Genomic DNA, 25,734 nt, shown 5'->3' with positions numbered 1-25,734 from the left:
CCCTGTATGTTATACGCTGTAGGGAAATAGAGAGAGTACATTGAATATTCTCCTCCAAGATGTCACCTGCATAGAAATTTGGACTAGTTACAGAGAATTACTGAATTCCTTTCTGCCCTTAGCACACATGCGCTTCCTGGTTGTGAGTCCTTGACACAGAGCCATTTAGCTTTCCACATTTACTGCAAACAGTCACTGGACTAGAATATGGCTGAACGGGCAGAGAACATGCATGGCCACGCACTCAAGCCAGACTGGAGCCCAGGGACACCACAGAGGCACTATGGCGACCGAATACGCTTCAGTGCTGAGGTATCTTTGTCTCTCTGTCTTAAGGACAAACTTGGCCTGGAGCAATGAAGTCATGCATGCATACAACCCAAGCTCAGCCAAAAATATATATATAAAAGACAGAAATACACATTTACTCTCTAAATACTTGTGTGGGTATCCAAAGCATGTCCTCATTGCATGGTGACTCACACAGCAGGGCAGTCTTCTCCCAGAGATCTTTCCAGAGCCTCCCAATAGAGCAGCATGGCTTTAGGTCTGACATAATGGGAAGTCACAATTTTCTTGAAGCGGCAAATGGAGAAGGGTACTGTGACTGGGAAAAAAGTGTTCTTTGAGTGCAGCGGCTGCGGTGTGATGTTCAGCCGTTCGAGGCAGAGCCCCACGAACACGTCCTCCAGCTTCAGGAAGGCGACACTTCGGGACACGTTGTAGACCAGCCCTGCGATGTCGCTGGAGAAGACGTAGCCAGAGCCCGAACAGAAGGGAGGGTATTTATCCCTCGGATACTCCTCTGTGCTCACAAACCACTTGCTGTTCTTGTTCCTGATGGGAAACTCCTTCATTTTTAAGAAGCCCGTGAAGAACCGGGCGGTCCTGTTCTTCTGCAGAAGCAGGTCAGTCAGGTAATAGACGTTCACAAAGGTGTCCGTGTCTGTCTTCATCACGAAAGCCGCCTGGGGACAGAAGCGGTGGACCCACTCCATGCCCATCAGTGTCTTCAGGGTCAGGTTATTATACGTGTCCACAAAGTCCTTCTGGATGATATCTCGGTGCTGCCGGCTCTCCTGGGACACCTCTCCTGAGAGGTTCTTGTTGGGGCCGGCCCCCAGGAGGAAGAGCGTTTTGATGCGTTTCCCTGTCACCAGCCTTTCTCTGCCCCAGGTGCCCCTGATGACAGAGCGAGCCAACGCCTGGTCCTGGGCCGAGGTCACCAGCAGGAGCAGGAAGGGGGGGTTCTGCTCGCAGTCGAGCTCGGGGAACTGGAGGAAGTCTCTCCTCTCGGTGTTGAGATTATATTTAATTGGACTCAGTTTATCTTCACTGAAATAGAAATAAAGGGCTCCCAGGACCACCAGGGAAACAAACATCAACCTTGTCTTCACAGAAATCATCTGAAAGACATAAAAACATGATGGTCTTGAGGCCATGGTGCACTTTACACGGGAAGGTGAGACAGGGAACAGACTAAGGCTGCTGGCTCCTGGATCTGAAGCCCTTGACACCAGAGAAGTGGGGTCTGTGTTAAGCAGGGAGGTATAAAGCATGCCAAGACCTTCCGCTCCAGGGGAAGGTCAAGGTCACAGGGCAGGAAGCAGTCTCCTGGCTTCTGGGGAGCCAGTCCCAGTAACAGGAAACATGAGAGACAACAAACCCCTAGTTGTATAATGAATCCCTAGTTACTTAGCCCCAGTAGCTGACATTGTCACTGAGTATCAGAATACCAGTACACTGGGAGCCTCCACTTCCTCCTTTAGAAAGACTTGAGACTCAAACATTTATAAATAGCTCCTACCGCTCCACAAAAAGAAAAAGAACAACCCAATAAAAAAAAAAAGTGGACAGAAGATATGAATAGATGGTTCGCTAAAGAAGAGATACACATGGCCACAGACACATGTGGAAATGCTCCAGTTCACTCATCACCAGAGAAATTCAAAGTAAAACCACATGGAGATTCTGCCTCACACCTGTGAGAATGGGCTTCATCAATAAAACAAGAGAAGACCAGTGTTGGAGAGGATGTGGGGGGGGGGGCTGTGGTAGGGAACTCTACTGCACTGCTGATAGGAATGAAAAACGGAGCAGCCACACTGGACAAGAGTGTGGAGAAGCCTTACACAAACCCAGCGATCCCACTCCTAGGCACTTACCCAAAAGATAGAATCACACTGATCTGAATGGACATATGTACCCCCATGTTCATAGCAATTTTATTCACAACAGCAAAAGCTTGGAAACAGCCAAAATGCCCTTGAACTGATGAATGGATAAAAAGGCTATGGGACATATACTCAGCAGACTATTACTCAGCAATAAAAAAGGTGATCTTTTGTCCTTTGGGATAAGGTGGATGGAACTGGAGAAGATGATGCTCAGTGAAGCCAGTCAGGAGGGGAAGGACACTCCAGGGTGGCTTCACTCACATACGGAATACAGAGAACTGAACATACAAACGTGGAAAACGTGAGCCTGTAGCTAAGACTGCGGGAGAACTAGAGTGGTTACCTATGGGTGTGTGGATGGGGGGACAGGCCTTTGGTGATGGGAGTGGTGACCAAAAAAAAAGACTATAATATAAACCATTACTCAAAAAAGCTCTAACGTTAAAAAAAAAATTAGCTAATAAAGTACAAAATGAAAAGCTGAGATGACACTGTCTCCTCGGTGACTCCACCCCGCCCTCTGGCCCACAGTGGAGCCCAGCTGGGAGGCTACATTGTGAGACCCACATCTGATAATAGAGTGTGGGGTGGTGGCCTAAGTGACCCCAAATCATATAGAAAACATCTACTAGTTGGGAAAGCAAAGAGGGCTACTAGTGCACATCTGAGTGTTACTGGGCATAATAACCCAGCTTTCTGGGACTAGCGGCACGCCTAGTTAGGCCCATGTATCACCGTCCAGGAGGACCCACCTGCGGGGGAAAGTTTCATGAGCGAAGAAGCCGGTCTGTAGGTGTCTCTCTTTCTCTCCCTCTCTGTCTTCCCCTCCCCTCTCAATTTCTCTCTGTCTTGTCCAATAAAATAGGGGGAAAAGGAAAAATGGCCTCTGAGAGCAGTGGATTTGTAGTGCTGGCACCCAGCTCCAGTGATAACACTGAAGGCGAAATAATAATTGTGATGATATTGTTATTATCACTATTGTTATTATATATTCCAGATTTGTATTCTGATGGCATTAATGGGAAAAAAACGTATCTGAAAATGAGGGGATCTCTCACAACTGACAAGTCACGTCATGTATAAATATAAAATAAAATATAAAATAGGGTGAGTGGGAAGTCAGCAGCCATGTTGCTGGAAGTCTAGGCTGATCCGTAGATATAGAACAGGGCAGAACATGTGACCTCTGGATTGTAAATCCATAAAAGAATTGGAACCATGATTGGTAAGGTCAACAGTCAGCAGGCTGCTGTGCAGAGAGCTGTGTTATATTATTGTTTGTGGAATTCTGATAGAACTAAAAGTTTCAGCGGTTCTTTCTCAGATGAGTGGCTGCTGGCTCTTGGGACACTCTGGTCTCTGGAGGTGATGTTTTTCTCTATCAGGCCACTAACCCCTATGAGATTAGGACAAAATGAAAATCAGTCAGGATAAGTTAAGGCCAAAAACCAGAGAGAGCAGACTTCAGGTCTTCTTGTAATTCGAGAATTTAGAAATTGGTTGAGGAAATTACTATATATCATAGCTCCATTTCTTAGCTAAGACCCACAAGAAACATAAAAAATACTAGTGAATATTTTCTCGGGAACTGTAGATTGTATATTTTAAGATGTATCCCTAAGATTTAGAGAAGAAAAAAGACTCTCTGTGAATGGTGACCTCAAACAAAAAGGCAACCAGATATTTCACCATGAAAAATGGATTTATTAGAAGTGATCACAAAAAAAAAAATTCACTTAGAAGCAGATGAATCAGAGTATAACACACCACACACACACACACACACACATTTATAGAGCAAAAAAAAAAAGAACCCTTTCTTTATAAAACTGAGAGGAACTGAGTTAAAGGAATATTCAGTTCAGTTCCAGGAAAAAAAAAAATCTCTCAGCCATATTCTCCTAGTGGAAAAAGTTAGTAGCTTTGATTTCTATCTAATTTTAACTTTTATTTTCAATCTCCCAAAAGCCAAGAGACCTTGATATCTTCTCCAAAGATGGTGGAAAGATGGCCAAAACCTGAAGTGATATTCACAGCTACATGCAAATAGTGAAATGCATATGAAAACCACAGTAAGCTACCGTCTGATAAACACAAGAAGAACTACTATCACAAAGGTGAAAAGTATCAAGTGTTGAAGAGGCTGTGTGATTAAATAAAGTCTTCTACACTGTTGGTGGGACTGGAAACTGGTGCAACTACTGTGGAAAATACTATGGAAACTTCTCAAAACACTAGAAATAGAAACTCCATATGATTCAATTGTGCCATTTCTTTGTACATCTCCAGTGAGGACAAGACAGTTATTTCAAAGAATCATATAAAAGACTATGCTTATTGAATCATTACACTCACTAGAAACCAGATGTTGGAGCAACCAGAATGTTCTCTGATAAATGGGAGGACACAGAGGTGTGATCTGTCTACACGGTGAACTACTCTGCTATAAAAGAAGATGGACTCATTGTACTTGTTTAAACATGGCGGAAAGGTGATTGGCTCTCGCTCAGTGAAATAAATCAGATGGAGAAATGCAAATACCACATGATTGCTCATAGTAGGAAGTAAAATCTACAAAATAATATTTAGCCAGGTGAAAACAAATAGATTACAAGAACGCAATGCCAACTTCTAGAGGGAAGGGAAGAAAGGGGTTAGCTAAATTAGACAAAAAAGGCTGAGTGGTCCAGGAGGTGGCACAGGGGATAAAGCACTGGACCTTAAAGCATGAGGTTTGCCCGGGTTCGATCCCTCGCAGCACACGCATCAGAGTGATGCCTGGTTCTTTCTCTCTCCCCTCCTATCTCATTAATAAATAAATAAAACCTTTATTCTAATAAAAGGTTGACTGTGTTGTGGAGAAGGGAAAACAGGTGCCAGTACCCACGAAATTGGCATAGTGAGGAAAGATCCGAGTCTTGAGACCCTGAGCTTAAATAATGTCATGAGCTAGCAGGACCGCTATGAAAGCGACTTTTGAGCAAACTTCAAGTTAGCCATACTCAGGTTGGAATCAACTGAAAAATTAGATATCTTGTTGATAATCTGTCCTTCAAGGCTTTAGTCTCGTTCCTTTACCTATCCACTAAAGCCCCACTTAACACTCAGCGTAGCCCAAGCTGGGGACAAAGCCACTGATGTGCACAGTCTCATAATGCGAAAAGGAACCCATCTTTTATGATGTTTCATAAATGAAAAAACACATTATTTGCCTCCCCAGATGGTCCTCGGAGAAGTCTCTGTGGGTGTATTTAAATAGCCAGTTTTATTCTATTCTGACTTGCCTCTGACGCAGGTCTTCAACATTCTCTCGTGGAGCCTTGATTGCCCTGTGGATTTGCTTAGCAAACATTTGCTTGGGGTGGAACAGGAAACATTCGGAACAACAAACCCCTGGTTGTGCAGTGAATCCCCAGCTAATTAGCCCCAGTAGGTGATGCTGTCACTGGGTATCTGAGTACCAGCTCTCCCAGCTCATCCCCTGAGGTCTCAGAGGACAGCAAAGTTCAAAGCTCATCAGCTCAGTGGGGAGTGGGTAGAATGAACCCGGCCTGGTGTGGGTCTGCCAGGGAGCCCTCCCCTTGAAGAGCCCTCTGAGCCTCAGCCTTGGCAACCCCTTGGCCAGCACCTTGTTTCCCCAGGCTTCCTAGTGGAACAATCTTATAAATCAATATCTGTGGAAGATTGAAGAATGGGAAAGCTATCAGGGGAGGGGATGGGATACGGAGTTCTGGTGGTGGGAATTGTGTGGAGTCCTACCCCTCTTATCCTATGGTTTTTGTCAGTGTTTCCTTTTTATAAATAAAAATTGAAAGAAAAAAAAAAGATAAAGATAAAGGTAACTCCAAGTCTTTCTGAAAACATCAAAACAACCTGAGATAGACAGTCAATCAAGTCAACTATAAAAATCTGTGTGTTAGCTGTTGGGCAAAGACAAAAATAGCTAAAGCCATGGACCCCCTTGTAATATATCAAAAACGGACGTCCTAGCTTCTTCGCACACCAAGACCCTTAGTCCTGGCTACTCTGTTCTGACCTTTAGGTTCCTGATTACTAAACTAATTGTCCTGCTTTATAGCTGAATGCTTTTCAGCCACCAAGTTGCAGATGTTACCATGATATTCCATCCTGAGTTCCCTGGGCAGACGATCTCACCCATGCATCCTGGAACCTCCCCTCCCCAGACCCCTGCCCCACTAGGGAGAGACAGAGACAGGCTGGGAGGGAGGGGTCCACCTACCAACGCCCATGCCGGCACTGCTCATGGAGAAGCTATCTGTCTGCATAGTCGCCCTTCAGTTGAACTAGAAAAGACTTTGAACCCCCTGAGGGCTGGTTTGCACAGTACTGCCTTGGGGTGGGAATAGTGATTAGTAGGAATGTTGGACTCTGAGAACATTGTGAAAGCCCATCTTCCTCATGAGCCAGTAAAATAGCTCACATGCACGGCGTGCTGCTTTGCCATGTGCTCAGCCCGGCCGGAGCCTGGCCCCCACGGCGTGGAAGGAAGCGCTGGGGCTGCGGTTTCTTTCCCTCCCTCTCTGCACCTCTAAGAAAAGAAAAGCTTATATCTAAGAAAAGCTTATATCTAAATGTACTTGCTTCTTTCCTACCTCTAAGAAAAGCTTATATCTAAATGTACTTGCTTCTTTCCTACAAATACCAAATCTTAGCTCATTTTTTTTAAAGTCCTGAAGATAACAAGATTATGAGAGACTAGAGCCAGCAGGGGGACGCACCTGGTTGGGCGCACATGTTACAGTGCGCAAGGACCCAGATTTGAGCCCCTGGTCCCCACCTGCAGAGGTAAAGCTTTGTAAGTGGTGAATCGGGGCTACTGGTGTCTCTCCGTCTCTCTCCCTATCGCTTCTTTCCCTCTTGATCTCTGGCTTGCTCTATCCAATAAATAAATAAAGATAATAAAAATAGATAAATAAATACAATCATTTTAAAAAGATTATGGGAGTTGGGCGGTAGCACAGCAGGTTAAGCACAGGTGGTGCAAAGCTCAAGGGCCGGTGTAAGGATCCCGGTTCAAGCCCCTGGTTCCCCACCTGCAGGGGAGTCGCTTCACAGGCGGTGAAGCAGGTCTGCAGGTGTCTCTCTTTCTCCCCTCCTCTCTGTCTTCCCCTCCTCTCTCCATTTCTCTCTGTCCTACCCAACAACGATGACATCAACAACAACAACAATAATAACTACAACAATAAAACAACAAGGTCAACAAAAGAGAATAAATAAATAAATATCAAAAACATAAAAAATAAAAAAGATGAGATACCATATACACATTTGATTCTTAATTTCCATTTGGACTTACACAGTGAGAGATAAAACTTCTCAAATAAAAACTTAATACATTGCATCAATTACATTGCTCCAATGACTTCATGTTAACATAAGAAGTAGAGTTTGTGGTCAATTTAATGTATTTTCATTTCCCTATTAGCCATATCTTATGGTTCTTTTACTTAAACTACTGTAATTTAGTATTTGCAATGATTCCCTAAGGGAAATAACACAAAAACTGTGTAGGAAAGGATGGGTTTTCCTCTATCCTACAAACCAGGTGTCCCCCTACCACAATGCCCCCCATGGCCATTCCAGGTGAGCCCCTAGTGATGGGCTGGCAAGAAGTATGTTCTCAACTCACTTTCCAAATGCAGATGAACCATCTCCAGCAAAGTGGAAGAACTGAGCAGGACATGGGAGCAGACAACACAGAGACAAGCTACAAACAGAAGCAGGGTCAACATTTTTACCTTCCAGGGTCTGGCTCTCTGGAAGCTACAAAAGAGTTCGCTTCATTGATACTGAAAGGGAACCCTGCTGGAGAAAGGTCTGGATTCTGCAGACTTGGATCAGGGATGCTACTGGCCTTGCAGAGAGATCTAGCCTGACCTCACCAGGCGATGAGGAACTTCCAGGCAAAGGACGCCAGTAACAGTCACAACGGTGACATGATCCACCAGATTTAAGCTGGCTGCAGGATGAGGAGGGATCATTATTGCTAGCTACATATTATAAACCAAGCAAATAAAACAGTGATAAAGGTTAACTCTAAGGAGTCCGGCCGTAGTGCAACAGGTTAAGGCACATGGCAGGAAGCACAAAGACCTTTTAAGGATCCGGGTTGCAGCCCCCGGCTCCCCACCTGCAGGGGAGTCGCTTCACAGGCGGTGAAGCAGGTCTGCAGGCGTCTGACTTTCTCTCCCTCCTCTCTGTCTTCCCCTCCTCTCTCCATTTCTCTCTGTCTTATCCAACAACAATGACAGCAACAACAATAATGACAACAACAAGGGCAACAAAAAGGGAATAAATATTTCAAAAATAAATAAAAAGACTTTTTTTAAAAAAAAAAACATAATAACTCTAGGTCTTCCAGAGCTAATCCAGGGCCACTTACACAAAAGTAGACTTGTCTCCCTGCACACAAGCAATGTTCCAACACTCTAGCCCAAAGAGAGGCACCACAGCACACTAGCTGTTCTGGGAAAGGAAACAGCAGCACTGCCTGAATGTGGGCAAAGGCCTAAGAAGACTCAAGCTGTCCCAGCTGAGACCATGGACTGTGAACTCAGTCTGACAGGGAATCAGAGGCTGTACACGCTCCAGTGCTAAATATGAACAGATGTGGGCCCCAGGCTAGATCATTGTGGTGAACGGTTAAATGCATTTATATATCTTCTTCAAGTTTGCAAGCAACTATCTGCCCTGATCCTGTTCCTAGTTCTACATTCGACTGTGACACCATCTTCCCAGACAATATTTCTAGTCCACAACCATGTTAGCTACCAAGCTCAAGCAAAGATTTTTCTTTTAATTTTTATTTATAAAATGGTAACATTGACAAGACCATAAGATGAGAGGGGTACAATTCCCACCCCTAGAACTTCATATCCCACCCCGATAGCTTCCCTATTCGTCGTCCCTCTGGGAGCATGGACCCAGGATCGTTATTGGGTGTACAGAAGGTGGAAGGTCTGGCTTCTGTAATTGCTTCTCCAATGAACATGGTTGTTGGCAGGTGGATCCATACTCCCAGCCTTCCACTCTCTTTCCCTAGTGGGGCAGGGTTCTGGGGAGGTGGGGTTCCAGGACACATTGGTGGGATCACCTGCCCAAGGTTGACATCATGGTAGCATCTGGAACCTGATGGCTAAAAAGAAGTTAACATATAAAGCCAAACAAATTGTTGACTAATCATGAACCTAGAGGCAAGTATATTGCAGATGAAGATTTGGGGGTCTACATTTTAGAAAAAGCTAGTAAGTCTATTTCAGGTATATTCAAAGGGGCCCATGATTTTACTTTACTTTTTAGTTTTTGCTTGAGCCTGACATCTAACATGTAGGTAAACCCAAGTTATTGTCTAGGGAGATGGTGTCATAGTTGGAAAAAGGACTAGAAAGCTGGATCAGGGAAGAGAGTAGCTCCCAAATATGGAAAAAATATATAAATATTCTTAACTGTAAACCCTACCAGTTTGAAATGGGGCTCAAATTCAGCTTAGAAGCCTATGTAGCCTCTGCATCCCTGTAGGTCTGAGCTTAGCCCTGTGGTCACGGCTAGGAACATACAAGGACCCATCTTCCTTAGGTGGTAGGTAGAGTATGTTATCCACCCTACCTTCAGAGAATGGGACATTCCCTACCATTGTTGGTCCACATTGAGAGCAAGGTCCTGCAGGGGCCACAAAATCAAGCAAAGATTATTAAGATACACACTCCTAGGTACATTCCTAAAATAGGCTTCCTTACTTCCTTCTACCCGAAGGTCCTTACATTTGTCTGCTTTATTCTCACTTTACAGTTCCTGTTCATTAAACAGTCTGTCCTGCTTTTCATCTTACTGCATTCCAACCACCAAGTGGCAGATGCTGCTATAATTCCATCTTGACTTCCCTGGGCAGATGACCTCATCAGTGTTTCTTGGGACCATTCCCCAGACCCCCTACCCCACTAGGGAAAGATGGGGTATGGATCCACCCATGTCCAGTGGAAAAGCAATTACAGAAGCCATAACTCCCACCTTCTGCACCCCATTAAGAATTTTGGTCCATACTCCCAAGGGATAAACAATAAGGAAGTCTCCTATGGAAAGGATGGAACACAGAATTCTGGTGATGAGAACTGTGTGGAATTATACTCCTATTATCTTAGAATCTTGTAAGTCAATATTAAGTCAGTAATAAAAAAAATAAAACGTGGGGCCAGTGGTGGCACACCTGGTTAACAACACGTGTTACAGTGAACAAGGACCTGGGTTTGAGCCCCTGGTCCCCACCTACAGAGGGAAAGCTTCACAGGTGGTGAAGCATGACTGCAGGTGTCTCTCTTATTTTTTTCTCTCTATCTCCTCCTTCCTCTCAATTTTTGGTTGTCTCTATCAAATAAATAAAGATTAAAATTAAAAAACAAATAAAATAAATAAAAGATAAAAAACAAAGATGAACATCAAAATAATAATTAATAAAATGCTCTATTGAAGAAAATGTAAATATGAAGAAGTAGAAGAAGGAGGAGGAGGAGGCTAAAATATAGCTTCCCACAACTCACAGTACAATTTCGGAATTAGGATTTTATCTACAGCCTGGAATTTCTTAGTGGGCGAGCTTGAAGCTAGGGAGTTCACAGCGGTGGCAATGGTGGCAGCTAGCGAGTCCATAGTAGCAATGGTGACAGTGGCAGTTGTGGAGGGCCCATGAGAGTTCACAGCTGTGGCTGAGATCAATAGTTGCCACAATTTCTGGAGTCAACCCCAGGATAACACCAAGGAGAACCAAAATACAGAACATTGTATCTCTGTGACACTACCAGAAATCAGCCATTCTTTGTAGAATGGAGCCCTTCCCCTGCATTTGGACCCTATTAAAGAGACATATCAGCATCTCATCCCTTCCAAAGTCATTCCCTCTTCCACAACAAGCATGCACTTAGAACCCCAGCACTACAGTCACAGACCACATCACCTGATAATTAATAGTCAAATCCAAACCAAATGAGAAAAAAAAAATTTTAGTGTCAGCTACAAGAATGAAGCCATTACACAGATTCATAATGATTCTAACCCAGAAGATTTATCAGAGAAAGAATTTAGAAGATTAATTTTCAGAAAACATGAAGAAATTCAAAACTCTCAAACTTAACATGAAGAAATGAATTAAAAAATAAGCCCACAACTTTAAATACTCACTCATAGCATGTTGTCTAGACTAGAGAAGTTCTCGGCTATTATATCCTATAGAATGGTTTCTTCTCCCTCTCTTTCTTCTTCTGGTAAGCCAATAATGCATAAATTACTTCTTTTGAAGTCATCCTATATGTCTCTGCTGTTGTTTTCAGTATCTCTTAATCTCTTTTTGAGATCTCTTACCTCTTTGTTTTCTCTAATTCATCCTCAATTTTCTGTTTTCTGCCTCACTTATTCTGTTCTCTCTCTCCCCTCTATTGTTTTCTGTACCTCAACTATTTTATAACCCTGCTCCAATGCTGTATTGGTTTGTTCAGCTAGTTTTGCTCTAAGCTCAGCTATTTTAGCTTTCAGCTCTTTAATTACCTCGAGATAATTAGTATTTTCTTTCAGGGCCTCATTTGCTATTTCCTGATTTTTTTTATATTACTTTCAAATTCTTTCCTCATTCCTGTGACTAATGCCTCCATTAGTGTTTGAATGCTGTCTTCATTCTTATGTGCTCCTATCTTGGGGGTAGGCTTTTAGCTGGGCTTTTGTGCTGGTTCATTTCTCCAATGTTTCTTCTTGGTTTAACCACTGTATATAGTGTGTTATGAGGTCCCTCTCTCAGTATTTTTTATCCACTAATCACACCTGCCCGAATTGACTTGAGTCCAATTAAGTTACTTAAAGAGTTCACATCTGTGGAAATTAACAGTTGTTTCAATGTTATTTCAACCCCTAGGGGAAGCACAGTGGCTATTAGAGCGGTTTATCTTCTTCATCTTCTCTGCATGCTGTGGGATCCCACAGACTTTTTAACTATAAGTAGAGTTTTTTAGCTTAATCACTCACTGGTGACCAAGAGATAAAATGGGGGGGGGAATAAATAGCACAGTGGTTATGCAAAGAGAATTCTATGCCCTGAGGGTCCAAGTTCCCAGCTAGAACTGAGCCAAGCAGTGCTCTGTGGTCCTGTGTTTCTGAATAAATCCTAATTTCTAAGAGAATCATTCACCCTTTTTGCCTAACTTATCATGAGAATGATAGGAAAAGGTTCCTACAATATAGACACACTTCCAGGCCACCAGGAGTGTAGATTTTTCTCCTGAGTCACCTGACTAGCTCTCTGTCCCCCAATGTCAATATAAGGCTTCCTTGCTGTTGTTCCCTGAGAAGTCCCTGAGAAGCAACAGCAGTGGAGACCCATAGTTGTAAATTGGTGAGGCTTAAGTTCTCCTCCCTTCAGCAGTTTTCTGTTGATAAAACTCAGACTGAGGAGTTGGACGTTAGCACAGCGGGTGAAGCACAGGTGGCGCAAAGCACAAGGACCAGCGTAAGGATCCCAGTTCAAGCCCCCAGCTCCCCACCTGCAGGGGAGTCACTTCACAGGCAGTGAAGCAGGTCTGCAGGTGTCTATCTTTCTCTCCTCCTCTCTGTTTTCCCCTCCTCTCTCAATTTCTCTCTGTCCTATCCAGCAACAACAACAACAATAATAACTACAACAATAAAAAACAAGGGCAACAAAATGGAATAAATAAATAAATATTTAAAAAATAAAAAACTTAGACTGGAGGTGGTGTTTCAACTGGCAGACTGCCAAGTCGGTACCAACTGCTACCGAGTAGGTACAGACTTTTAGCCCCAGGACTCTCTCCTTAAACCCCTATCTATTCATGAGCCACACATGCTTGCACTTACCCCTGAAATGGTGGGTTCCTGGAGTGATCTTAGTGTTATCTTGTTGTGTTCTCATGTGATCCTCTTTGCTGTTCCTAGTTGACCAGGGAAGACAAAACTCAGTTGCTGCTATTCCTTGGGGCTAACGCTAGAAGAAGAAGAAGCCACACCTCTAGAAGTCCCTACTCTCAAGTATTAATATGCCCCAAACATAGTAAGTATGGTGTCACTCAAAAGTCATGCATTTTGGGAATAAGACATTCTCATGATCATTAGAGACTGTTTAGTAAAATAACACCTACTAGTTTAGTCTTCACAAGTTGCATGTAAATTTCCGACTTTGTTGAAACATGCACTCCTATTGGCCCTTTCTATGCTGGCTTCCTCTTTGTTCTGCTAATCCTTGAACTCCCTGAGAAGTCTCTGCATTTTTATCACTTCTACTTTTGCTGATACTTATTCTTTTAGAACATATTTATTTTGATGATTTCATATGAGGCAGAGAGAGTTTCACTCTAATATAGTCAGTACTGGGGATTGAACCCAGGTTTACAAATACTACTTTCTACCAGTTGAGTAATTTCTCTGTCATTAATTCTTTAATAATAGTATTATTGTTATACTCATAGCATGTTTAATACACCCTCATGGATCAAAATCAAGACAATCAGAAAGCTGGAGCACACTTTTTTCTCACCAATAAAAGCTGTATCAGTGAGACTTCTCCTTTCTAGATGCTATGAAGAAGGAGAAGTAGAACTCTAAAAGCTTTGTGGCTGTTCTTTGCAGAATCAAAACCCTTTAACTTTGAAAACATTATTAGAGGTGGCATGGCAAGGTGGAATCAGAGGTCTTTTCCTTATTAAAAAAATTAATCGGGGGTCAGGCTGTAGCACAGCAGGTTAAGCACACGTGGTACCAGGTGCAAGGACTGGCGTAAGGATCCCGGTTCAAGCCCCCAGCTCCCCACCTGCAGAGGAGTCGCTTCAACCTGCGGTGAAGCAGGTCTGCAGGTGTCTGTCTTTCTCTCCCCCTCTCTGTCTTTCCCTCCTCTCTCCATTTCTCTCTGTCCTATCCAACAACGAATAACATCAACAATAATAATAATAACCACAACAAAGCTACAACATCAAGGGCAACAAAAGGGGGGATGGCCTCCAGGAGCAGTGTATTCATGGTGCAGGCACTGAGCCCCAGCAATAACCCTGGAGGCAAAAAATAATAATAATCAATGTTAGCACTGGGAAAACAGTTCACTTGGGTAATGTACTGCATTGCCACATGTGTGACCCAGGGTCAAACCTGTCTCAGACCACACTAAAGGAAGTTTGCTGCTGTGGTTCCTTTCACTCTGTCTCCCTCTGCCACTCTGTTTCTGTCTAAAATAAGATAAAATAAAATGATTTCAAAGCAACTTTATTGAGACATAATTTACATACAATAAAATGAATCCAATTTAAATGTACATGTCAAGTGGTTTGTGCAAAAATAGTTTACGTACAAAAATAGTTCTATCAAGTATATCTAGACATTAAATCCAGAGACTGTCAATGTATTTATTATGTTATATCTGACTCGGAAGTAGACCAGTTGACTCTCCCCAAAAATACAAAACAGAGACTCAGATAAAGGGATCTAGATCACCATGTATTGCTCTTGACACTAAAGGCTAAATGGAGTTGGTTGGTCCCACTAGATTGAAAACCTGCTTAGAACCAAGGATTCCTTTCTTTCTTTTGTTATAGGAACACTAAGGGGCTATCACAGATAAAACACAAATGTTACCATGCTCAAGAACACGGGATCAAGCCCCCAGTCCCCACCTGCAGTGGGGAAACATCACATGTGGTAGAGCAGATCTGCAGGCATCTCTCCTCTTCCCTCTCTATTTCTCTCTGCCTCTGTCAGAAAGAGAAAGGGCAGAAACGGCTGCCAGCAGCAGTGGTGCTGTCATGCATACACTGAGCCCAAGCAACAATCCTAGTGGCCAAAATGAAACTGTTGTAAGAATGTTTATAACTGTTATCGCACCTCTGTCCACATGGTATCCGGAACATGAGCTTTCTCATTTTGCAGGTGCAGACAAGGAGAGGCAGGCGTGTCATCTCAGCGGGACTCCTATTCAAAGTCTCGCCCGTGACTGATTTTCGTAATGAGCACCTTGAGCTCTGAGCTTGACCTGACAGGATTTTGAGCTTGCTTTGATATAATGTTGGTCCTTCGGAGTGACTTTTTTTTTGGATGTGGCAAAGATATGAAGCTTCGGCACATGGAGGAAGACCAAGAAAGGAAGATGCGTTGTCCCCAAAGAGAGACAAACTTTTAACAGCTGGCCACCAAAGTCTGGTGCTCTGCAGAATAGACTTAGTGAAGACGCTGAAAGATGATTCAACCAGTCAAGCACGAGGACCAGGATTATGTCCCCAACCACCTCAGGGAAGCACCTGCTGTGGTCTCTTTCTTTCTCTGCCTCTCTCTTCCTCTCTAAATCAAAAAGAAAGAATCATGCAGCTGAAGCCCCAGAGAAGACCCTGAGGGCAAAAAAGAAAGACTATGTCTGGTGTTTAGGTAAGGGTTCTTGGACACAGACTCAAAATCTCCTTCACTCAATTTAAGAAGTCTTCTCAGAGGCCAGGTGGTGGGCACACCCAGTTAAGCATGCATCTACTAAGCTCAAGGACCCACTTAAAGATCTGGGTTCAAACCCCCAGCTCCCCCACCTACTTGGGGGACGCTTCACAGGAGTGAAGCAGGTCTGCAGGTGTCTCTCTGTTTCTCTCCCTCTCTATGCCCCCTCCTATCTCAATTTCTCTCTTGCCTATCCAATAAAAGAGAAAAGATGGCCACCAGGAGTAGTGGGTTCATAGTGCTGGCACCAAGCCCCAGTGATAACCTTGGAGGCAAAAGAAAAACAAGAAGAATGAGGGTGGGAAGAAGTCTTAACAGCGATTTTTAGGCACTGAACTGTTTAGGGATGTCTGCCTCAAGGATGCTTCCAGGGAAAGACAGTGTGATACTCATTCAACTAGTCACATGACTCCATGGTCACTTCCCCCTCAACACTTATTCCTTAGTTTCTTAATTATTCTTGCTGACACAGAACATTTGACAGGGACGGATCCCTTCAACTAGACAACGTTAGTGTGCGTTGATTATTGAATGCAACAGGGCAGAACTTCAGAGAGGGTGCCCGTCAACGCTGGCTGGGAGATCCTTCAGTTTCACAGTCAGGCTGAGCTCTGGAACGTGCCTCAGCACATCACCCTCATCCTCCCTGCTTCCTGTCTCCCCTCCCCCTGGTGATTCTCAGTGATGGCAGATGTAAAACAAAACCCTTTCAGAAGCCGGACATGGGGGTGTCCAAAGTGTGTCCTCTGCTACTGGGCGGACTCAAGCTGGGCAGTCTTCTCCCAGGGAGCTTTCCAGAGCTTTCCAATACAGCAACATGGCTTTAGGTCTGACATAATGGCAAGCCACGATTTTCTTGAAGCGGCAAACAGAAAAGTGTAACCCAAATGGGAAGAAAACATCCTCTGAGTGCAGAGGCTGCGGTGTGATGTTCAGCCGTTCGAGGCAGAGCCCCACGAACACGTCCTCCAGCTTCAGGAAGGCGACACTTCGGGACACGTTGTAGACCAGCCCTGCGATGTCGCTGGAGAAGACGTAGCCAGAGCCCGAGCAGAAGAGAGGGTATTTATCCCTCGGATACTCCTCTGTGCTCACAAACCACTTGCTGTTCTTGTTCCTGATGGGAAACTTGTTCAGAGACAAGGCACCCGTGAAGAACCGGGCGGTCCTGTTCTTCTGCAGAAGCAGGTCGGTCAGGTAATAGACGTTCACAAAGGTGTCCGTGTCTGTCTTCATCACGAAAGCCGCCTGGGGACAGAAGCGGTGGACCCACTCCATGCCCATCAGCGTCTTCAGGGTCAGGTTATTATACGTGTCCACAAAGTCCTTCTGGATGATGTCTCGGTGCTGCCAGCTCTCCTGGGACACCTCTCCTGAGAGGTTCTTGTTGGGGCCGGCCCCCAGGAGGAAGAGCGTTTTGATGCGTTTCCCTCTCACCAGCCTTTCTCTGCCCCAGGTGCCCCTGATGACAGAGCGAGCCAACGCCTGGTCCTGGGCCGAGGCCACCAGCAGGACCAGGAAGGGGGGGTTCTGCTCGCAGTCGAGCTCGGGGAGCTGCAGGAAGTCTCTCCTCTCGGTGTTGAGATTATATTTAAGCTGAGTCAGGTTGTCCTTGCTGAAGTAGATTCGAAGGGCTCCCAGGGCCGTGAGGGCAACAAACACCAACCTCACTTTCAAGGACATCATCTAAAAGGAACAAAACCCAGTGGTCAGACCTCACAAGTGTGTGGACAGGCACGCTCAGCTTTATCTGGGGAGGTGGAATGGGGAAGGCTCGTAGTTCTTGGATCTAAAGCCCCAGAAAACAGAGAAGTAGGGTCATGTTTTATCAGAAAAACATAGAGGATGCCCATATCTTTCAAAGAGATTGAAGGTGAAAACCACGGTTTAGAGCATACGTGGGACTTGTAAACTCCTCAAGAGCCGTACTTCAAATTCAGATCCAGACCTCTTAAAAATCATGCCCACTATAAAAGAATAACAGAAAGCAGAATGCAAAAGTTAAGAGTGTCGCAGTAATGCAACACATGTTTCCTGCAGTGGGAACGCCTTGCCCGTGAGGCATATAAGAAGTCCAGGACAGCACTGGGGAAATGGGAGAAATCTGGTTGATAGAATAAATTAACTTGGGGTGGTCCGGGAGGTGGCGCGGTGGATAAGGCTTTGGACTCTAAAGCATAATGTCCCGAGTTCAATCCCCGGCAGCACGTGTACCACAGTGATGTTGGTTCTTTCTCTCCTATCATTTCTCATGAATAAATAAACTCTAAAAATTAATTAATTGATTAACTTGGGGAGTCAGGCGGTAGCGCAGCGGGTTAAGTGTACATGGCGCAAAGCGCAAGGACTGGTTTAGAGCCCCCCGGCTCCCCACCTGCAGGGGGGTCGCTTCACGAGCCGTGAAGCAGGTCTGCAGGTGTCTGTCTTTCTCTCCCCCTCTCTGTCTTCCCCTCCTCTCTCCATTTCTCTCTGTCCTATCCAACAACATCAGTAACAACATTAATAATAGCCACAACAAGGATAAAACAACAAGGGCAACAAAAAGGGGGAAAAGTGGCCTCCAGGAGCAGTAGATTCATGGTGCAGGCACTGAGCCCAGCAGTAACCCTGGAGGTTAAAATAAATAAATAAATAAATAAATAAATAAATAAACTTTATTTTTTCAAAAAAGGAAAAAAAAACTGTATCTGTTACCACATCTGCTTACATTTTTATCTGGAAAGAGAGAAGCGTATCTTAGATGAATCAAGTGTTTTTTGTTTGTTTTTTAATTTTTCTTTATAAAATGGAAACACTGACAGGACCATAGGATAAGAAGGGTACAACTCCACACAATTCCCACCACCAGAACTCTGTTTCCCACCCCCTCCCCTGACAGCTTTCTTATTCTCTATCCCTCTGGGAGTATGGACCCAGGGTCATTGTGGGATGCAGAAGGTGGAAGGTCTGGCTTCTGTCATGGCTTCCCCGCTGAACGGGTCAAGTGTTTTTAAACTCATCAGGCCCAGATGAAGGAATGGACGCCAGGGGAGCCACGTGACTTGTCGGAAGCCACACTGAAGGTGAACTGCACTGGTAGGTTCACAGAGACAAGATGGAGGCTTCCCAGCTCAAAGACACCCACCCGCCTCTACTTGCAGGCTCTGTGGGATCGTTCCTTTTCCTCTTGCCTCCTTAGCACAGGTCTCTTGTCTCAGAAGAAAGCAAGGACAAGCAGCTCTGGTTTCTTTGGAAACACTTAAACTGAGGGTCATGTTTGCAAGGTTTCAGGTCTCCTTTTCCTCGAAAATCTTAGCTTCTAAAAATGGCTCTGAGTCTAGAGTGTGCATGTGATTTCTTGGACCATATAATATTTTGAAACTTTAAAGGAAATAGTATTACATTTCTTTTTTTAATATTTATTTATTTATTCCCTTTTGTTGCCCTTGTTATCTTTTTGTTGTCCTTATTATTGTTATTGATGTCATTGTTGTTGGATAGGACAGAGAGAAATGGAGAGAGGAGGGAAAGACAGAGAGGGGGAGAGAAAGACGGACACCTGCAGACCCACTTCACCGCCTGTGAAGCGACTCCCCTGCAGGTGGGGAGCCGGGGGCTCGAATCCTTACGCCGGTCCCTGCACTTCGCCACCCCTGCGCTTAATCTGCTGCGCTACCGACTCCCAGTATTCTGTTTCTATATGACCCAAGACAGTTTTTTTTTTCCTCACAAAAGCAGTTGGGTCATTTTTATAGATACAGTGTATATTTGTTAGTTACTGACTAAGCATATTGATAACTTTATAATAATTTATTGAGAAAGAAGCATACATTTATTCTAATAGTGTCAAAAATGAGGTATCATATGAGAGCCCTCTGGCCATCTTCCCCTGACATTTCTCCCCCTCTGGGAGTCTGGACCCAAATTCTGTATGGGGAGCAGAAGGTGGGGGCTCTGGCTTCTGTCATTGCTTCTCCACTGAACATGGGCTCTGGCAGGTGGATCCACACCCCCAGCCTGTTTCTGTCTCTCCCTGGTGGGGCAGGGCTCTGGGGAGGGGAGGTTCAGGGACACATCGTCTGCCCAGGGAGGTCAGACATCAATGATTTTTCCTCTCTGCTTCTGAGAGGTCTAAGAGCAGGTCTGTGCGACGCACCGCCACTGGCACGGGCCTCACGCAGAGCTGAAGGAAATTCAGACCTTCCAGGCTGAGGATGAAAGTTCTCCTCTCCCCTGCACCCCCTGGAAGAGTGTACTCCAGACTGAGAGTGATAACAGGAAGCAGGACTTCAGAACGCAGCTGTGAAACATCTGTAAGAGATCACAGAACACCTGCTCTTCCGCTGCTCTCTGCCCTGAATCCTCAGACCCCCGTCCCACTCCTGGGCTCAGGGGGGCACGGAAACTTGCCTTTACAATCTGCCTTCCACTCCCCCCACCACACACCGCCCACTCCCCACCCCCTCTGCCTGCTACGGGGAAATGTGGCTTCGCTCTCTCTCAGCTAATCTTTCCATCAAGCAAGTTTCCTCTCCTGCTTCCTCCCTTCCTCAGCACCAGGGCACACGGGGAACAAAGGGCAGGGCTCTGTGTGCTGCCTGGCTGTGAGCAGAGGGCGCTGGGAACGGGCAGGAAGGAGGAAGGGAGTCTCTGAATCCTGGAGGCTCCGGGAAGTCCTCCCAGAAGGGCAGAGATTCCGCAGGTGCTGATGTCACAGGCCCTGAATGGGGACCTGGAGGCAGCAGGCAGGTGGGGGACAGGTGGGGCCTGTGTACCCAGGTGCGGACAGGGGTCAGGGGGGAGGGAGAGGGTGGGGAAGGCGGCAGGTGGTGTTACGGGCTGTCTCTGCCGGCAGGGTTAGATCTCAGGCTGAGAGACGGGTGAGTCAGTCAGAGACTGTGAGAAGGTCACAGGGAGCAGGACGGCTCAGAGGTGGCGCCGAGCTTCTCAGGGGGGAGCTGCGGGCCAGGTCAGGGGGACCCAGGTTCTGTGAGGCTCTGCTCCATGATGGCTGGGAGGTGGTGGCCTGGAATGGAGCAGGGGCCATGGGAGAGACTGAGCAAGGAGAGGTGCTGCAGTGTCTCTGGGGCCTGTGAGATAGTTCAGCACCTAGGGCACACACCTTGACTCTCTCTCTCTCTCCCTCCTTCATCTGAATGAAAAAAAAGAATCTCCCTGGAGCAATAGAGCCAGCTTTAGGGAGAAAGGACACTGTGTTAGTGTTCTGATTATATCATATTTCTGATTATATCATATTTCCGCAGACGACAGTCCCTGAAGAGATAGGATCCATCACGACACAGCTGCCTCTTCCACTTTTAGCCACGAGGTGGCAGTGTGAGCCCAGAGCCGAGGGTCTCAGCTAGGCCGGTGCTAGAATCCACCCCACTGATTTTTTTTGTGTGTGTGATTTACTATTGATTTACAAAATTATAAGACTACAAGGGTGTAACTCCACACTGTTCCCACCCCCAGAGCTCTGTGTCCCCATTTCCTCCATTGAAAACTGCAGTGCATTCTCATTGTCACAGATGTGGGCTGACTATTATTTCTATAACTGTCTAGATAGATAGATAGATAGATAGATGGATGGATGGATGGATGGATGGATGGATGGATGGATGGATGGATGGATGGATGGATGGGTGGGTGGGTGGGTGGGTGGGTGGGTGGATGGATGGATGGATGGATGGATGGATGGATGGGTGGGTGGGTGGGTGGATGGATGGATGGATGGATGGATGGATAGATAGACAGGTAGATAGACAGACAGATCTGTCTAGATATCTTTTGCCCATTTTTTCCTATAGTTCTGCCTTCTCTTCCTCTCTAAGTCACACCTACACCTGATACTACTACCAAGTGTCCCTCCTTTTTTCCTCTTCTCTCTCCGGGTCCTGATGGAGTCGGGGTTCAGAGCCCTCTGCTCATCTTCCCCTGACATCTCTCCACCTCTGGGAGTCTGAACCCAAATTCTTTATGGGGTGGAGAAGGTGGGAGTTCTGGCTTCTGTCATTGCTTCTACCTGGAGAACCTGTAACTCCCATGCCCAGGAACCAGGCAGATCAATTAATTCACAGGGTTTTTTGGAGAAACCATACATCCAGTATCTATTTTCAGGCTCCCTGGGTGCTTACAAGGCTCAGCCTGGGGTGAGAAAGACTCTTGATTACAGTGGGGCAAGGGACTTTATCCTTTTGCGATGCCCAGTAAATCATTTCATCTGGGGGGCCATATGGTGGCGCACCTGGTCAAGCGCTCACATCACAGCTCACGAGGACCCGGGTTCGAGGCCCTCCTTCCATCTGCAGGGGGAAAGCTTCACAAGTGGTGAAGCAGGGCTGCAGGTGTCTCTCTGTCTCTCTCCCTCTCTACCTCCCCCTCTCTCTTGATTTCTCTCTGTCTCTATCCAATAATAGATTAATGTATATATGCTTTTTAAAAAAACATTAAAAATCATTCTGTCTGCTTTTGTGTACTCTGGGTATGGGAGTACCCAACATGGCGAGTGCTGATTTAGCCATGGCTGCTCACACTTTCTCTGAGCTCGGAGGTCTGTCCGACAGCAGGTGGGTGTCCAGGGGCTCCCTGGGCCCGTCTTGACTTTTGTCTTGCCTACAGTCATGGAGAAGGGATCCTACTGCCTTGCCCCCTTTGATTGGGCTGAGGAAGTCCCTGCAAGCTGCTTTATAAGGTACTTTTGGGGGTGTCATGGGGGGACATCCCACAGGTGCCCCAGGACCCAGGTTCGAGGTCCCGCTCCCACCTGAAGGGGGGAAATCTTCATGAGTGCTGAAGCAGGGGGAGAGAGTGTAATCCTTATGCACAAAGATTCTCCTGCCTGAGGCTCCAAAGTCCCAGGTTCAGTCCCCAGCACTACCATAAGCCAGAACTCAACAGCACTTTGGAGTCTCTGCCTCTCTGTCTCTGTATCTATTGAAACAAATTGCGAAGAGGAAAGCTTCCAATGGAGGGGATGGGATACGAACTCTGGTGGTGGGAACTGTGTGGAGTTGTGCCTCTGTTCTCCTATGGTCTTGTCATCATTATTAATTAAATCAATAAAAGAACAAAGCTGCACATATATGCGCATATCATATATATAAAGTGCATCTATAATATAGAATCTATTTACATGTAGGTTTGTTCTGTGGGCCAGGAAAACCCCTCACCTGGGTGGAGCACTGCTTTTCCGACTGTGTGGCCCACCTCCCAGGCTCACAGCGTTAAAGGAAGCTTCAGTGCTGTGGTCTTTCCCATTCTCTTCTTCTAATAACCATTTTTATTTTAATTAAATAAAAAAGCATTTGTGGGGCCAGGTGGTGGCACACCTGTTTGAGCGCACATGTTACAGTGCAGAAAGACCCAGGTTCAAGCCCCTAGTCTCCCCCAACCCCTCGCAGGGGGGAAGCTTTGCAAGTGATAAAGCAGGGCTGCAGGTGTCTCTCTGTCTCTCTCCCTCTCTATCACCCCCTTCCCTCTCAATTTCTGGCTGTCTCTGCCCAATCAATAAATAAAAATAATTTTTAAAAACACTTGCTTCCACTTATAAGGTCCAAAATGAAAAATTTTTAAATGTCCTTTTTCTCCTATAAACTCCAAAGCCCCTTTTATTTTTTTTTTTAAGCTCTGACGATGACAAGATAATGAGATTCCATACTTTTAGGCAATGACTATCTTGCCTTTGGGCTGACACAGGTGGAGGAAAAAACACCCAAATCTTGCATCAACTACAAAACTCAGGTGACTTCAGGTAAAAGGTAAGGAGCATACTTTGTGCTGGACTGGGCTGAGCTCTGATTTCCATAGTCATCATTTTTTCTGGTGTCATTCATTCAAGTTTTATAACTTGGTATCTGCTACTATTTCCTAGAGCAAACGGCTTTCTAGGAAAACAAAGGTTTTCTCGATCCTATAACCCAGGTGTCCCACAGCCAAGACAGCCTTCTTGGTCATTCCCAGGTGAGCCCCCAGCCATGAGCTGACAAGGAAGATCTCGGGAGTCGGGCGGTAGCGCAGCGGGTTAAGCACGGGTGGTGCGAAAAGCAAGGACTTGCATAAGGATCCCGGTTCGAGCCCCCGGCTCCCCACCTGCAGGGGAGTCGCTTCACAGGCGGTGAAGCAGGTCTGCAGGTGTCTGTCTGTCTCTCCCCCTCTCTGTCTTCCCCTCCTCTCTCCATGTCTCTCTGTCCTATCCAACAACAATGACATCAATAATAACTACAACAATAAAACAACAAGAGCAACAAAAGGGAATAAATAAATAAATATTTTTAAAATATTTATTTAAAAATAAATATTTTTAAAAGTATGTTCTCACCTCCTTTTCCCAATGCAGGTAACCCACAGACAGCAAAGACAAGCCACAAACAGAAGCAAGCTCAACTGTTTTACCGTTCAGACACTCTTTCTGGAAGCCACAGAAGGGTTCGCTCTGTTGATAGAGAAAGGAAACATCTCTGGAGGGAGAGCTGGGCTCCAAATGCTTGAATCAGGGATGCCACCGGCCCTGCAGAGAGACCCAGCGTGACTCACGCCCAGGAGCAGCCCCTGCACCAAGAACGCCAGGAACAGTCGCAGTGGCTTCGTGAGCCCTTAGCTTTGAACCAGCAGCCGAATGAGGAAGAAACATTGTTGCTGGCTACTTGCATAAGCCAAGGCAATAAAGTGGTAAAGATTAACTCCAGTGGAAGAGGAGGAACTAAGTGTAACGATGACCTAGAGGCCAGATGGTGGCGCAGCTGGTTAAGCGCTCACAGTACAGTGCGCAAGAACCCAGGTTCAAGTTCCTAGCCCCCACCTACACGGGGGAAGCTTTGCAAGTGGTGGAGCAAGGCTGTGGGTATCTCTCTTGTCTCTCTCTCCCTCTCTCTTTTTTTTTTTTTTTTTGCCTCCAGGGTTATTGCTGAGGTTCAGTGCCTGCACTACGAATCCACTGCTCCTGAAGGCATTTTTCCCATTTTGTTGCTCTTGTTGTTACCCTTGTTGTTGTTATTGTTGTTGTTATTGCTGTCGCCGTTGCTGGATAGGAAAGAGAGAAATGGAGAGATCTGGAGGGGAACACAGAGAGAGGGAGAGAAAGATAGACACCTGCAGACCTGCTTCACCGCCTGTGAAGGGATCCCCCTGCAGGTGGGGAACCAGAGGCTCGAACCGGGATCCTTATGCCGGTCCTTGCGCTTTGCGCCATGTGTGCTTAACCTACTGAGCTACCGCCCGACCCCCTGTCTTTCTCCTTCTCTGTCACCCTCTTCCTCTTGATTTCTAGTGGTCTCTATCAATAAATAAAGATGATAACGAATAATATAAATAAATTGAATATTAAAAGAAAAGAATGCTGGGGAGACAGCACTGTGATTCTGCAAACAGACTCTCTTGCCTGAGGCTCTGAAGTCCCAGGTTCAGTGCCAGCACCACCATCAGTCAGAGCTTAGCACAGCTCTGGTGAAAAAAATAAAATTAAATCAATATTATCAAAGGATATGACAAGCAGAACTGGACAAGCGCGTGATGTAGAAACAGAGGTGTACAGGCCGGAAGAGAGAGCAGAAGGAATCAGGGCTGGGAGAAGAGAAACCGTGCAAAGACTTTGAGCCCTTGGGGACTCGGAGTCTTGCCACACACACAGTGGCCTTGCTACAATGTGCACAGTACACGTGACATTTCTTTCGTGGGACAAAGATCTCAACTCGGCGGCTCAACCTTAACCATGCGCACAGATCTGGTTGTAACTTACGGCTGTTTCAATGGTGTGGAACTTGCTGAAGGATTCTTCTGCTTACAGAAGAAATCCAGGAGTCATCCTGGAGGAAGCCCACAGGTTTCCTGGGGGGACAGAGGGCCCTGAGGTTTAGGGACAAGAGCTACCCTTGTAATGCTGCAGCTTCCTCCCAGGCTCCCCTGTGGGGCAGACACCCTCGTCTGGACACTGTGCAGATGGCCACCTAGCAAGGCCCTGGCTGTGCCCTGCTCCTGCCACCTGCACCCAGCCAGCCCCACCTCTGCTCCAGGCCCTGCTAAGCCCCGCTGCTCTCCGTCTGCACAGCTCTGCGCAAAGCTACTTCTTCTCGCCTACACCTTTCTCTTGAACACTCAGCCT

The 25,734-nt window shown here is 45.9% G+C and overlaps 2 protein-coding genes across 2 annotated transcripts; both read right to left on the bottom strand.

The window, feature by feature from the left end:
* Positions 1 to 230: 230 nt before the first annotated feature.
* Positions 231 to 24,036, bottom strand: LOC103124872 (beta-1,3-galactosyltransferase 5-like). Its single transcript, XM_007535631.2, has 2 exons — positions 23,956 to 24,036; positions 231 to 1,406 (listed from the first exon to the last, which is right to left on the bottom strand). The coding sequence occupies exon 2, from the start codon at positions 1,404 to 1,406 to the stop codon at positions 480 to 482; it is 927 nt and encodes a 308-aa protein (XP_007535693.1). The 5' UTR covers positions 23,956 to 24,036; the 3' UTR covers positions 231 to 479.
* Positions 14,491 to 24,109, bottom strand: LOC103124871 (beta-1,3-galactosyltransferase 5-like). Its single transcript, XM_007535630.2, has 2 exons — positions 24,030 to 24,109; positions 14,491 to 17,342 (listed from the first exon to the last, which is right to left on the bottom strand). The coding sequence occupies exon 2, from the start codon at positions 17,340 to 17,342 to the stop codon at positions 16,419 to 16,421; it is 924 nt and encodes a 307-aa protein (XP_007535692.2). The 5' UTR covers positions 24,030 to 24,109; the 3' UTR covers positions 14,491 to 16,418.
* Positions 24,110 to 25,734: the final 1,625 nt, after the last annotated feature.

The sequence above is a fragment of the Erinaceus europaeus genome, unplaced genomic scaffold, assembly GCF_950295315.1.
Source record: "Erinaceus europaeus unplaced genomic scaffold, mEriEur2.1 scaffold_310, whole genome shotgun sequence".
NCBI classification, from domain to species: domain Eukaryota; kingdom Metazoa; phylum Chordata; class Mammalia; order Eulipotyphla; family Erinaceidae; genus Erinaceus; species Erinaceus europaeus.
Note: the sequence above shows the minus strand (reverse complement) of the source record. Positions and strands in the feature narration are given on the sequence as shown.